The sequence below is a fragment of the Rana temporaria genome, chromosome 1 (genome assembly GCF_905171775.1).
Source record: "Rana temporaria chromosome 1, aRanTem1.1, whole genome shotgun sequence".
Lineage (NCBI taxonomy): Eukaryota > Metazoa > Chordata > Amphibia > Anura > Ranidae > Rana > Rana temporaria.
In genome coordinates this window covers 51247768-51262430 of record NC_053489.1, presented here as the reverse complement: position 1 = coordinate 51262430, position 14663 = coordinate 51247768, and the positions used below count along the sequence as shown (strand labels likewise).

General features: G+C 48.0%; 1 protein-coding gene across 1 annotated transcript in view; it reads left to right on the top strand.

Annotated features, from left to right (window-relative positions):
* The window catches only part of LMAN1 (lectin, mannose binding 1), a 57589-nt gene that overhangs the window by 33932 nt on the left and 8994 nt on the right, over window positions 1-14663 (top strand). Inside the window, exons 8-10 of the mRNA XM_040337875.1 lie at window positions 372-504; window positions 1860-2047; window positions 9072-9142. Coding sequence (XP_040193809.1) covers window positions 372-504; window positions 1860-2047; window positions 9072-9142 — 392 coding nt within the window. The remainder of the gene's footprint in view (window positions 1-371; window positions 505-1859; window positions 2048-9071; window positions 9143-14663) is intronic.

Below are 14663 nucleotides of genomic sequence, written 5' to 3'. Positions count from 1 at the left end.
ATCGATACGCCGCCATAGTGAAGCACGGGGAAGCCGTGTTTACATACGGCTCTCCCCTTTCTTCAGCTCCGGGGAGCGATCGCGACGGAGCGGCTATAAACGAATAGCCGCGCCGTCGTCCCGGATCGCTCCCCGATCGGACCCACGTCTAGGCAGGCACGTACAGGTACGTACATGTGCCTGTCCGTGCCATTCTGCCGACGTATATGTTCATGAGGCGGTCGGGAAGTGGATATAAGGTACAAAGTAATAATTTTGGTGACTTTCGGTGCAGCCAGTCACTGTTTATGTGTATCTGGATGAACAGAATTCTGCTTGACATGTGGACCGTGCATTTTATATGGGAACCTGACAAGGATGTTGTTGTTTAGCTTCCAGCTGATGGGGATATCACAAAGGCAGAAAAGGACAAGTATCAAGAGGAGTTTGACAACTTCCAGCAAGAACTTGATAAGAGGAAAGATGAGTACCAGAAAGATCACCCAGAGCTCCAGGAGCATCCAGGCATGTATTCTCCCCCACACTGCAGAATTATCAGCACTATACTATTCCTGAGAACCATTTACTGCACGTATTCAATGTAAAATCACATGCTGTAGCAGCATGTTGTGCATTTTGGGTTTATAGCCTTGCATTGGTTGACCTTGCTATTGTCCCCATTATACTCCTGCATTGCAATGTTTTATATATTCCTATTTTTTTTTTTTATTAGGATAGCAGTTCAAAGCATTTTTTACTAACCTAACCCTTGCCACCACAGGCTTCTCCTTCCATGAGTCCTGAAAGCTTCTTCTCTTTGGTGATCTGGCTTGAGGTTACAGCTGTGACATCATTATTTACAATGAAGGGCCAACAGTCCTGTACTGTAAGTGAGGATGTTGCAGTCCTTCCCTCAACTCGGAGCATCAGTGAAAATAGAAAGCACAGGTTGCCAATGGAGCAAGGCATAAAAAGTAACAATTTAACCTTTACAGTGTGGAAGACCCAATGCAAGGGTTTTTTTTTTTTTTTGTCCAGTTCATAGAGTTCCGCTTCAAAGAGAACCCCTAAGACCCCATTCACACCTGGGCGTTTTGTAGCTTGAAGCCTGAAGCTACAAAACGCTGGAGGGGAAAAAAATCTATTCTCTATAGAGATGGTTCACATCTCCACTACAAAACGCCTGAAGCCAGAAGTTCAAAAACATCTGAAGCTCAAACAAACAAGTTCTGGGACTTTTTTTAGGCAGATTTGGGCGTTTTTCTGTTTTTAACATTGGTGACCCTAGACCTGTCCAAATTCGCAGCAAATCACGGTTAAAACACGCCGCAAAAATCGTGACAAAATGCGGTAAAAAAAACGCCGCAAATATTGCGGCAAAACGCAGTAAAAAACGCGGCGAAACGCTATGCTCAGGTGTGAATGCAGCCTAAAAGTAAAGTACTTTGGGTCCTCGTGCTCTTCTCCCACTGTTTCCTGCCCTTTTCTGCTCTATCTACTTTCCTTTCCTCTTTTTCCCTTTCCACGACCTTCTTTGGGTCGTTCCCCTCTTCTCTTTTTCTTTTTTATTTACTTTGAATTTTCCATATGTTACCTGATCGGAAACAATGACACCCTTTTTGCTCCTAAGGACGACCGATGATGTTCATTATTTCTTATAAGTCATCAGGAGTTATGCTATGGGCGATCGCCATTGGGCTGACTCAAGTTACGTGTTTGATCACGATTGTCACTTTTATGTAACATTGATTATTGTTTCCTTTTGTATTTTTTGTGTATTGTTTATTACGCTACCAATAAATATATTTTCAACTCTAAAAGTAAAGTACTTTGGGTGTTACTGAGATCATTCTTAACCCTGTTGTTAACTGTGTCTTTAGTGGATGATATGTTTGAGTCGGTCAATGAACGAGAACTCAGGCAGATCTTTGAAGGCCAGAACCGTATTCACCTTGAGATTAAGCAGCTGAACCGGCAGCTGGACATGATCCTGGATGAGCAGCGGAGATATGTGAATGCAGTGAGCGAAACCATGACTAAGACAGGAGGAGGAAACGAGGCACAACAGGTACATTTTAGAATTCTGTCATTTGGGTACTGAAATCCTGGACTATGCCAGGGTTTGACAAATTTGCTTGGAATCTAGGAGCCAGCGAAAAAGTTAAAAGCCAAAAACGCACCCCGTGCAGAAGCAAACGCATACGTGAAAAGCGCCCGCCTATGTAAACGGTATTCAAACCACACATGTGAGGTATGGCCGCGATTGGTAGAGCGAGAGCAATAATTCTAGCCCTAGACCTCCTCTGTAACTCAAAACATGCAACCTGTAGAATTTTTTAAACGTCGCCTATGGAGATTTAAAAGGGTAAAAGTTTGACGCCATTCCACGAGCGGACGCAATTTTGAAATGTGACATGTTCGGTATCAATTTACTTGGCGTAAAATTATCTTTCACAATATAAAAAAAAATGGGCTAACTTTACTGTTGTCTTATTTTTTCATTAAAAGTGTATTTCTCTTTCGTTCATAGACGGACACAGCCTTCATTGACCTTAGGGTTATGCTTCTTCCTACCAGGAGATTTAGGCAGAATTCTACAGCACTTTAAGGTGTTAAAAACCTTTCCTTCATGCCGCTCCCCCAGGCATAACCCACACCCTGCTCTAGCAGCCTCAGTTTGTTTTATGCCTAACAGGAGGTCAAGGCTCTCTCTGGAGTTCCTGGACTCTGGAGTTTTTTTCTGGCGATTTTTCTCGCTTTTTTATTATTTTGTTCCTGCATTTTTTGAATCCTGCGATTCTTCTATCAACAGCCGACTGGGTGACAGGCTGGGTCCTCGACCCTTGTAGTCCCCCCCATGTTCGGCCTTCGAGCGTGTGCCGGCCCTCAGCTCAGCTTTGGGACGTCCACGACAGGCCCCGTTGCTCCAGGGGCAGCCGGGGAACTTCGGTTCTAGGGCACACATATGACCGGTCTCTATGGCTTTGTCACAGTGTGTCTGGCCGACAGCCATGCCGTTTACGGACGTTGGTTCTGTCTGGGATACCTCCAGCCGGGTAGTCGCAGGACGGGTAAGTAGTGGCCCCTTACTCAGGTAAGTGGTCTGGCTGGTGTTTTCCCTGGGGAGGTCGACTGAGGGTCCGCCCTGCTTTCCTCTCTCCCCTTCCTCTCCCTACTTCCCCTGACTGGGTAGTGGCTGTGAAGGGGGGCCTCCTGGGTTTTCTTTATTACCACCGGGGCCCGTGTGTTGTTGGGGGACTGTGTTGTTACTCTGGGGGGTGCTGCTGTGTTCTATGAGTTGATTTTTACCTCAGACAGCGGCCATCTTGGAAATCTCCTTGGTAACGATGTGATTCTTTCCTGAGGTGACAGACAAAGCACAGCCAGTGCTGCTGTGTTCTATGAGGTAATTTTTACCTCAGATGGCGGCCATCTTGGAAATCTCCTTGGTAACGCTGTGATTCTTCCCTGAGGTGACTCAGCACAGCCTCTGGTCTCTTCTACCAGTTTTAGTGCTGTTACAGTTTTAGTGCTGTGAAACGCTGTGAATCTTCCATGAGGTGAAGATACATCACAGCCAGCACACCTCAGGTTTTTCAGCTCCCTCTGCAGCTGGGTGGGGTGGTGAATACCGGGGGCCCCCATGCTCTGCAATAGCAGCAAGGAGGTGACCAGTGGGGTTTTTTTTTGTCCTGCCTTGCAGGGTGGGTGACTCAGCGCTGACACTATGGAACCTGAGCCAGGTCTCCCTCTCAAGCTATGCCTGAGTTAACCCTTAACGCCCCTTCCCCTGCCACATCTGTTATGTTGGCTGTCCTGGGTTTCTTGCCAGGTTTGAAGCAGCTAGTGCCCGGATGGGGGGTAAAAAAGCGCCCCCTCCCTGAAGCCTGCTTCTGGGGATGACACAGAATCGCTGTTTTTTTCTGGTTCTGTTATGTCAGAGGCTGCGGGTTTTAACCCTTATGGATAGTGAGGATGACTCTGCTGCAGTCAGTTGCTGGCAAGAATTTGTTGGAGCTCTTGTTTCTGCGGTGCGTGAGACTCTAAAAATTGAGGATGTGGCGGAGACACCTCCATGTCAGTACCAGCAGACTACCACGCACCGCTGAAGGGTTTCCTTATGTTCCTTATTTGGACTATATGTTATACAAGGAATGGGATGCACCGCAAAAAGTTTGTCAAAAAACTTTGCAACCCGTTACCCCCTTGAGGGGGGCTTTAAAAAAAAAAAAAAAGTCTCTCCTCCGCCAGTGGATCCCCCTGTGTCCAGACTGCGCATGGCCACCACGTTGCCTGTGGAAGGGGCTCCTGCATTTCAGGATCCCGCTGGTTGGAGAGTGGAGGCCGTGACCCGCTCCCTATTCACGGTGGTGGGTTCGACGGTGAGGCCGGCTCTGGCCGGGGCCCTGGTCAGGCCCGACTAAAAGGGCGTAGCTCCTGCTGCAGGAGCTGGAAGAAGGACCTCTAAGGTGGCCTTGGTGATGGCCGTTAAGGGTGAACGGTCCTTTTGGGTCTTCCCTGACTGGCATCATTGAGGATGCCACGGGTGGTAAGCGCATGCTGTTCCCACAGTCTGGGAAGGGCTAGGGACCTCGCCCTGTGCAAGGACCCTCCTTGCCTACCTCCGAGCGGTTTTTCGCTCGCCCTGTGCGGTGGGGGTAGGTCTACATGGTGCTTGAATCCCCGCTGCGGGGTAGCAGCGCACCTGATACCGCATGCCTAACAAGTCTGCGGACATACCTGCTTCCGCCTGAAGGTCTGCTCCCGCCCGTGTCTCGGGTGGGAGACTGGCTTTGCATTGCGAAGTGTTTTCCTTGGGGTACAAGATTGAGTTTCTCTCTTGTCTGCCAAACAGGTTTTTTCCCTCCGGCTTCTGGCCTCCTCCGGTTCGCCGGTTGACTCTGTCAGGGACTGTCCAGGATCTTCTGGTCAGGGGAGTGATTGTGCCAGTTCCCTCGTTGGAACGGTCTCGGGGTTTTTACTCCATTCTGTTTGTGTCCCCACGGAGGATGGGGCCCGGTCAATCCTGGGCCTCAAGTCCCTCGTTTTGTTTTGTCAAGGTGCAAACTTTTAGGTGGTGTCGATTCGCTTGGTAATAGCGGCACTTCATCAGGGCGATTTTCTGGCATCCTTGGATGTCATGAACGTGTACCTGCATATCCTCAAACCACCGGAGATTCTGTGCTTTGCGGTCGGGGTGGACCATTTTCAATGGTGTCCTTCCCATTCGGGTTTTCGCCAAGGTGCTCGTCCCGATACTGGCCCGGCTGTGACAGCCGGGGGTTTGTTATCATGGGATGTCTGGAGACATTCTCCTAGGAGCTTTTTCAAGCTCTGCATTGGTGGAGCCGTGTCTATCACGTGTCAGGCTCTCTGAGTGTTCGGCTGGTTTCTGGATTGTCCTGAAATCAGGGTTGATTCCGTCTCAGGGATACCTGGGACTGGTCCTGGATTCCTCCGGTGCGGGAGTATTTTTCTCCTAGCGGAAAAACTTCAGACTCTGCTATCTGCTGTGCAGCAGTTGCCGACCCAGAAGCGGTCATCTCTGCGATTCTGCAGGAAGGTTCTGGGTCAGTTGGTAGCCTCTTTTGAGGCGGTTCCGTATGCCCAATTCCACGCCAGGGTACTACGGAGGGAACTGCTGTCACGATGGGACTAGCTTCCGTCATCTCTGGATTACCAGATTCAGTTGAGTCATCTGATCACGTCTCCCCTGGTGTGGTGGCTGGTGTTTCCGGTGCTTCGGGCTGGAAAGTCATTTTTCTGCAGGCCACTGGACAGTGGTCATGACAGATGCCAGCCTCTCCGGTTGGGGAGGGGCGCTTGGGGCACCCAGTCAGCCCAGGGGCACTGGACTCAGGTGGAGTCCTGCCTACTGATCAACGTTCTGGAGCTCCGAGCAATCAAGCTTTGCCTTGCCAGGTGGTCCCTGGATCTACAGGGCCGACCGGTCAGGATCCTGTCCGATAACACCACGTCCGTGGCGTAGGTTGATCATCAGGGAGGCACACGGAGTTCTGTTGCAGCGACGGGGGTCGCGCGCATCCTTTCGGTGGGCCGAAGGGTCCGTTCCGGCTCTATCGGCCAGGTACATTCCAGGAATACGGAATTGGCTAGCCGACTACCTTAGTCGCACTGCACTGGGCCAAGGAGAGTGGTCTCTCCACCCGCAGGTGTTTCGGGGTCTGTGCCGAAAGTGGGGCACTCCGGACGTGGACCTTCTAGCGTCCCGTCTCTATCGGTAGGTGCCACGGTTCGTGGCCAGGTTTAAGGACCCGTGGGCGGACGCGTCAGGGGCGTTGGTGGCTCCTTGGGGTCGCTGTCGCCTACTTTACACCTTCCCTCCTCGGAAGCTTCTTCCTCGCCTGCTGCGCAGAGTAGAAGCTGTAGGGATTCTATCGGTCCTGATTGCCCCAGATTGGCCGCGTCGCTTCTGGTACGCGGACCAGGTGCGTCTGCTGGCAGACGCCCCCTAGCGTCTTCCCCTGGGAATTGATTTTCTGTTACAGGGTCCGATCTTCCACCCTGTTTCACAGCCACCGGCCTTAGCGGCGTGGCTGTTGAGAGCCAGGGGCTTAAGGACCGAGGCCTATTGGGCTCGGTGGTCTCTACCGTGCTGCCTGCACGGAAGTTTACCTCACGTAGGTTTTTTCCTCATACATGGAAGGCCTACTTCTCTGTGTGTGGGGAGATGAACTGGCACTCTCGTACATGCGTTGTGTACAGGATTCCGCTGTCTTTGCAGCAGGGAGTGGTTCAGGCTCTCGCCTTACGTACGGTTAGGAGCCAGATTTCTGCTCTGGCTGTTTTTACTTGCAGCGACCCTTGGCATCGCACTCCTGGGTGCGTGCGTTGGGTCAGGGGGTCTGGCAGGTGGCCCCTCCGGTGCGCCCTCCATTACCCCCATGGGACTTGAATTTAGTCCTTTCAGTGCTTCGGGATGCTCCCTTTGAGGACATTCGGGAGGTTTTTTGTTTATTGTCACAAAAGGTGATTTTATTTCTGGTAGCAATTACCTCGATCAGACGGGTGTCTGTCTGTTCTGGCGGCCTTGTCTTGCAAGGCTCCCTGCTTGGTCATCCGTAAGGATGAGGTGGTGCTGCGGCCGCAACCGTTTTTCCTCCCTAAGGTCGTTTCGGCTTTTCACTTGGATGTGGACATTGTTCTTCCATCCTTATGTCCTCGGCCGAAATGCCAAGAGGAGGCATCCTCTGGATGTGGTTCGGGCCCTACGAGTGTACTTATATGTTACGGTTCCGTTCCGGAAGTCGGGCTCACTGTTCGTGTCGGTGGCTGGCCCTACAAGAGGGCCTGGCAGTCTCGTCGGCCACCGTTCCTAGGTGGTTCCGACGGATTGTGCTTCAGGCCTATGCCCTGAAGGGGCAGGCGCCCCCCTTTCGGGTCACGGTTCTTTCGACCAGGGCGATCGGGGCCTCTTGGGCTTTCCGACACCAAGCCTCTGTGTTACAGGTGTGTAAGGCTGCGATCTGGTCGTCGGTCCACACTTTTTCAAAGTTTTATAAGGTGGATGTGTAGGCATCTTCTGATGCCTCCTTCGGCCGCAGGGTGTTACAGGCGGCAGTTTACGGTTGGAGTTCCTCCGTTGAGTAACTCCGGTTTTTGTTTGGGGTGTAACCTGTTTTTGCTGTGTTATTTTTCCCACCCCTCAAATTTTTTGACACTGCTTGGGGACGTCCCTAAGGTCAATGAAGGCTGTGTCCGTCTATGAACGAAAGAGAAAAAAGGATTTTTGTACTCACCGTAAAATCCATTTCTCTGAGTTCATAGACGGACACAGCACCCACCCCTCCTTTTGTTTCTACTGCTTGTTACGAACTGAGGCTGCTAGAGCAGGGTGTGGGTTATGCCCGGGGGGGCCATGCCCCCTGGGAGGAGCTGCACTGAGGTTTGTGTTTGTTAACACTTTAAGTGCTTTTTTTCTGCCTAAACTCTCCTAGTGAAAGCGGATATAACCCTAATGTCAAAGAAGGCTGTGTCCGTCTATGAACGCAGAGAAATGGATTTTATGGTGAGTACAAAAATCCTATTTTTTTTTTTTTAGCAGACACCCTAGGGAATAAAATGGCGGTCATTGCAACTTTTTATCTTGAATGGTATTTGCGCAATCATTTTTCAAACGTTTTTTTTTTTTTGGAAAAAAAATGGTTTCATGAATTAAATAACAAAACAGTAAAGTTAGCCCAATTTTTTTGTAAAATATGAAAGATGGTGTTACGCCAAGTAAATAGATACCTAACATGTCATGCTTGGCACGGGAGAGCCGGAGAAGCACCGGATGGCGGCGAGAGGGCGGGGATGTCCCCTCCCGCCGCCTATAAGAACGATCAAGCGGCAGAACCGCTGCTATGATCGTTCTTATGGTGCGCATGATCGCCGCCTGAACAAAATATCTGAATGATGCCTCTAGCTGCAGGCATCATTTAGATTTCACCGCACAAAGTACAGGATGTCATATGATGTCCACGCAGGATATGAGATCCCCTTTGTGGATGTCATATGTGTGCGGTATTGAAGTGGTTAAGAGCTATGGGAGGAAGTGACGTTTTGACGTCGCTTCCTCCCTGCAATGACTTGGATATTGGCGGGGGCCATCTTTCCCCTTGCTCGTCTCCATGTCAGGCTAGGGACAGGTCCGGATCGCCTCCGCCATTACCGACGGCCACGGTAAGCTGCAGAGGGCCCTCTCCTGCCACCTATATGTGATCTTGTGGCAAATCCGCCGCAGAAACCACTTTTATCTGAAAGAGAACCGCTGGCTCTTGAAGAGGATACCAGGGTTATGTAGCTAGCTGCTACCATAACAACTGTATTCCTCTTCAAAGAGAGGAAGTTTTTATAATCGTACGGCGGGAAGGAAGTGGTTAATCTCCTGTTGGAGACAAGCAAAGGCTTTATGTACATCAAATGTCTAGGATCAAGGGGGGGCTACACAGGGACCGATTCCCGCACTCTTCATACTTTGGCCAGGTCAGAATCGCTTTTCCTGAATAAATTGTGGCCTGTTTAATTTATTTTTTACTCAATATTTAAAAAGTGCCTTTTAATAATATATATATATTTTTTTTTCTTAGGCCTCCCAGCAGGAACTGGATACTCTGCTCAATGGACAGAGGGAGGTATTAAAGCATGTCAATGACATGAGGTAAGAGATATTACAATAAAATGGTAACCTAAAATGTATAGATCTAGCGCTCGCCTCTAATTTTACTCTTTTCATTAAAGCACTGATCAAGGGCCGGAACTGCTGCTATAATCGATTGTTCTTATGGTGCACAGAATCACTGGCTGAAAAACGAGGATATCTGAATGATTCCTGTAGCAGTTCAGATTTTCCCACTGAAAGTCAGACGTCATATGATGTCCTTTGGCTGGAAGTTGGTTAAAGCGGAGGTTCCGCCGTTTTTTTTTTTTTTTTTTTAAAGCCAGCAGCTACAAATACTGCAACTGCTGACTTTAAAAAAATGGACACTTACCTGTCCAGTGCGCCCGCAATGTCGGCAAACGAGGCTGAGCAATCGCTCGGTCCTCGGCTGCTTCCGCCGCCATCCTGGGTAAGGGAATCGGGAAGTGAAGCCTTGCACGAGTATCGCGGCGAGCCGTCACTGGTCCCCGCTGGAAACCGTGTTTCCCAAAAGTTAGCGCGGGGGGGGGGGGTGACGTAGGGGGGCCGGACTCCCGCGGGAGTCAGTCCAAAAAGCAGAAGTTCACTTTTTGTGTGAACCTCCGCTTTAAATAAGCAGTAAAACTTGGGGACAAAGATATCAAGCCTACCTATTGTCTCTAAAGCTACATTCACACTGGCGATTAGAGCTGGTGTAAATAGTAGCAGCAGTAATCAGCAATTCCTGATAGGTAGGTGTAGCTGCCTGCCAGGTCGATGGCGGCTGCTGCTATTTGCGACTGGACACACTTAGCAGCTGAGAATCACATTGTTACAATTCACAGCTGCCTTAAACGCCAGTGTGAATGTAGCCATAGGTGAAATGTTGTACTCTGTGCTACGTCTTTCTTTGTGTACATAATATACATTTTACTATGTACTGTGAACAGGCCTGTCAATTTCCATTGGGCAGTGCTGTATCTATGTAGGTCATCTGTGTAAAGATTATCATAATTTTGCTTTCTGCTCTAGCTTTTGCTTCAATATTCTTTTATTTATTTTTTTCCAAGTGAGCAAATTAGATTTACCAGTAAAAGTCTCAAGCCCCGTGGCCTTATTTAATATTTACTTAAACTCTTCTTAATATCCCTGGCCCAGATTAAAGTCCTGTTTATGGTTATTCTTAGAAAAATGAACAGCCTCTTTCTTCCTTGTTGCTGCTCATATTCAATCTTCCTCTAGAGAATTAAGTATTTTCCTTGCGCAGATTTGTGGATTTCTATTTCCAAATCGTCTCATTGGGAGCTCTGTCTGTGTTGATGCCTTGCTTAAGATTTAATAAAAGCAGTTAATATCTAATATGTTTCTCTGAGGGATTTGTGTTTTATGATTTTAATCCTGGCATGAAGCCTATTGCCAATTTCAGCAAGCAAATCACCTCTAAGCCTTTTGTGTTTATTGATTTCATTTATTTTCTAATGAAGGACAATATGTACTGTGTTTAAAGGACTGGGCTTGTTTTTTTTTTTTTTAAGGAAGTGACTTTTCTCTGACCCCCCCCCCCCCCCACAAAATAATGCAGCCTATATTCAAAGGTAGCAGCCTAAATGCAATATATGCACCCTCAAGTCCCCGAACCTTCTCCCAGGGTCATCAGTGACACAGGAAAACACTGAACTTGAAGCAACTTAAAGCGGAGTTCCAACCACAATTAGCATTTTTTAAATGTACCGTATTTATCGCGGTATAACGCGCTCCCGCGTATACCGCGCACCCCTAAAGTGGCCCCCAATCCTGTGGAAAAAAAGTTTTTTTTTTTTTTTTTTGTACTTACAGTTTTGGTGTCTTGCGCTGCGTCCTTCTGCGGCTTCGGGTGTCCTCTTCGGCGCGTCCGTCTTCGGCGGGTCGGGTGTCCTCTTCGGCGGGTCGGGTGTCCTCTTCGGCGGGTCGGGTGTCCTCTTCGGCGGGTCGGGTGTCCTCTTCGGCGGGTCGGGTGTCCTCTTCGGCGGGTCGGGCGTCCTTCTGCGGGGTCCTCGCTGCGTCCTCCCCGCTCGTTTCCCGCCACGAGTTTGAATACTGCGCCGGCATATACCGAGCGCAGTACACTCGTGAATCTTCGGGCAGGCTCGGCAACTGTCGCGCTGACGTCCTGTACGCTCAGGACGTCAATGCAAGAGGCGCCGAGACTGCCCAAAGATTCACGAGTGTACTGCGCTCGGTATATGCCGGCGCAGTATTCAAACTCGTGGCGGGAAAGCGGGTATCGGCGTATATCGCGCACCCACAATTTTTCCCTGATTTTCAGGGCAAAATAGTGCGCGGTATACGCCGATAAATACGGTATGTCCTTTGTCCACACCATTGTCATTTTGCTTGTGGGCATTGTGAAGCACTTGCTTCCTGGAAGTCTTGGATGGGCAGTGATAATGGGGAAGCGCACTGCATCCTGGGAAATGATGACACGCATTTCCCAGGAGCATTAGCGTGCTGAGGAGCCAAGGGAGATGATGTCAGAATCCTAGGTGATTTCCGAAGGCAGATTTCGTGGGACCGCATAGCAACAGGCACAGGCATTTCCAGGTGAGTAAAAAAAATTTGCGCTCAATAATGAAAAAAAAAATTTGGTGATGGAAACTCCACTTTAAGATGTTAATATCAAGTTTTGCAGTAAAGGGATAACCAAGTACCTAGAAAGTGTTTAAAGTGTAAGTCTAAAGAAAAAAAAAATGATATCTTATGCAGATTTCCCCCATGTAAAAATGCTGTATGTACAGAAAAATAGCTGTTCATCTTGCCCAAACAAATCAGGGCGGTCCTAATTTCCACTGAAATCCTCAGGCACTGTTATCTGCCGTGTCTGAGTTCTCAACTCCTAAACTACGGAACACCTACCCTTTATGTTATAGAGATAAGGTGTTCCGTAGTCCAGAAGAGAACAAAGACAGGGTTGGCAACACTTGCTTGGGATTTCAATGCAGCAAGAGGTAATGTGTTGTCATCTCCATCAGGAAGTTGAGTGCATGCTGCATTTAGGCAGATGATCAGATATTTTTATGTCCTTTTTAAAGTGAGAAGACGTGGGGAAATGAGCATGTAATGCAGAGGTGTACTGACCTTATTTTATTCGCACGCAGACATTTTAAATGACAGATGACCGAGCTGTCCAATAAGGGTGTAGACTGTAGGGGTGTTCATGTTACCTAAACTGTGTATTGCTGCATGCCTAGAGTTCCACTTTAACTACTTGCTTACTACCATAAAATTTTTAAATTGGTGCTTTGCTTACTACTTGTGCACGGGCCATGCATGCGCATAATGCCTGTGATTGTGCTGTCATTGGACCGCTCAGATCATAGGCAAGATTCACAGAGCCTTGTTTTATATTGGGGATTTTATTACATTACATTGATTTAACCACTTCCTGCCCGGCCTATAGCAAAATGACAGCTGGACGGTGGTTGTTATCCTGACTGAACGTCATATGACGTCTTTCAGGATAACTGCCTGCTTTCATCCGTGAGGGGCGGGTGCAGCATGGTCATCAGTGGTGCAGCGTGTCAGTCTGACACACCCCAACACCGATCTCCGTAAAGAACCTTTGACGGAGGCTCTTTACCACGTGATCAGCTGTGTCCAATCACAGCTGATCACAATGTAAACCGGAAAAGCTGTGTATTGGCTTTTCCTCGCTGGCGCCAGAGGAGAGCCGATCGGCTGCTCTCCTGACAGGTGGTCTGCTCTGATTATCAGTGCAACCCCCACCCCCCCCCCACATGGATGCCCACACTGGACCACCATGGATGTCAGTGCCAACAAATGGTGATAATCAGTGTCCATTACCAATGCCTGCCAGATGTCTCCCTATTGGTGCCACCTCATCAGTGCCAGTCGGTGCTGGAGAAAACTTGCTTGTCGGGCTATATAGAGGATGATTAAAGAAAACAGGATTGTGGTGGATAAATTAGACCCTGCAAGCGGCATTCTTTGGGGGTTGGGTAAGGTCCCAGGACAAGTTTCTTGATGGGTTTATTCTTTTATAATTGTATAATCCTGTTATAATTGTATTAGACCATTGTTTCACAAATTTTGTTCTTCTCGGATTGACAACCTCCTTTTTTTTTTATATTAAATAAATGACTATTGGAATAGCTTTGTAACTTGAGCCCTATGTCACCAACCTAAAACAATTCCTTTCCTGCTTTGCATGCTTGTTCTAGGCCAGTGTTTTCTTTAGTTTTTTGCCCCTTAGTTGGCAGAAAGACAACCTTAAAGGGGAATTGATAGCAAAAGTTATACATTTTTCTACTTTTGGGCTAGAGTTGGGATAGGTTAAAACCACTATGGCACAGGTGTCAAACACAAGGTCCGCGGGCCGAATCCGGCCCTCCAGGCCATTTCATCTGGCCCTCGCACCTCTTCTGCAGCTGCCGGAGAGCTCCAGCCCTCCTCTGGTCCTTCTCCAGACCCTTACTTTTTGCTTTCAAGCAATGCATCCAGCTTCTTCCCAGAAGCAGTATAATGAAAGGGGGGGTGCACTGTGATGTAAGGGAGAGTTCGGGACTCAACTTCTGATGGTGGGGTGGCTCTTGACATATGTAAGGGGAGGGGATGTGCTGGACATCTAATCTTACAGATACAACCGGCCCTTTTGAGGACAATCATATTGCTGATGCGGCACACAATGAAATTGAGTTTGACACCCCTGTACTATGGGGTTATGTATATGTGGGTTCATCAGTACAAATTAAAAGGGGTGAATCTCTCCAATGGGGGACACAAACATATAAAACTTGACAAACGGTCAAACGTTTCTCTATTGTGTGCAAAAAAAATGAATGATTTCACAAAAAAAATACACCCTCATGGTGGTCCCTTGGGTATGCAGTTTTCCTCTAGCTTGGCTGAGACTTTCTCCCTTTTCCCCTAACAACAAGAAGGTCGCATACATGTTTTTGTTTTTGTTTTTGTTTTCGTCTCTGCACATGAAAACATGAAGCATCTGCAATTGTGATTTCTTCAACATTTTATCACACAGAATAAGCTTCTAAGAACTAAATTCCGTTACTGGGGTTAGTTTTTTTTCCCCCCTTTGTCTTCTTTTTTGCCAGAAGTAGAAAAGGGATTAAAATCCCCATGATGATAAATATTGCAGTTACAGACCTTAATCTCCTTTTGCAAACGAAAAAAAGTAACATAACAGCACAGCTGAGCGATACAAGCATATTGATTAAGCAGCATGTCTATGTGTGCTTATCCGATCACGTTACAGATCTGTGTAAACGGCCTGCTACCTAAACACTGTCTGGCCTTTAATTTGATTTTTGTGGCGTTGGAAGAAGGGAGGAAAACCCTTGAGCTTGAAATATTCCAGCACCAGCCGAGCACATATGGGAAATGAGTTTCTCTTATGTTGAATGTAATCTTGGACGTTAGCTCTAAATCTTTTCTTATCCTTAAGCCTCTTCATTTCTTGCACAACTGCATTAATTTCTTTTGGAAAGCTTTGCATTTCTCGATCGTACACAATTCTTACTGTACAAAGAAAAAAACTAGTTCTTGTCGT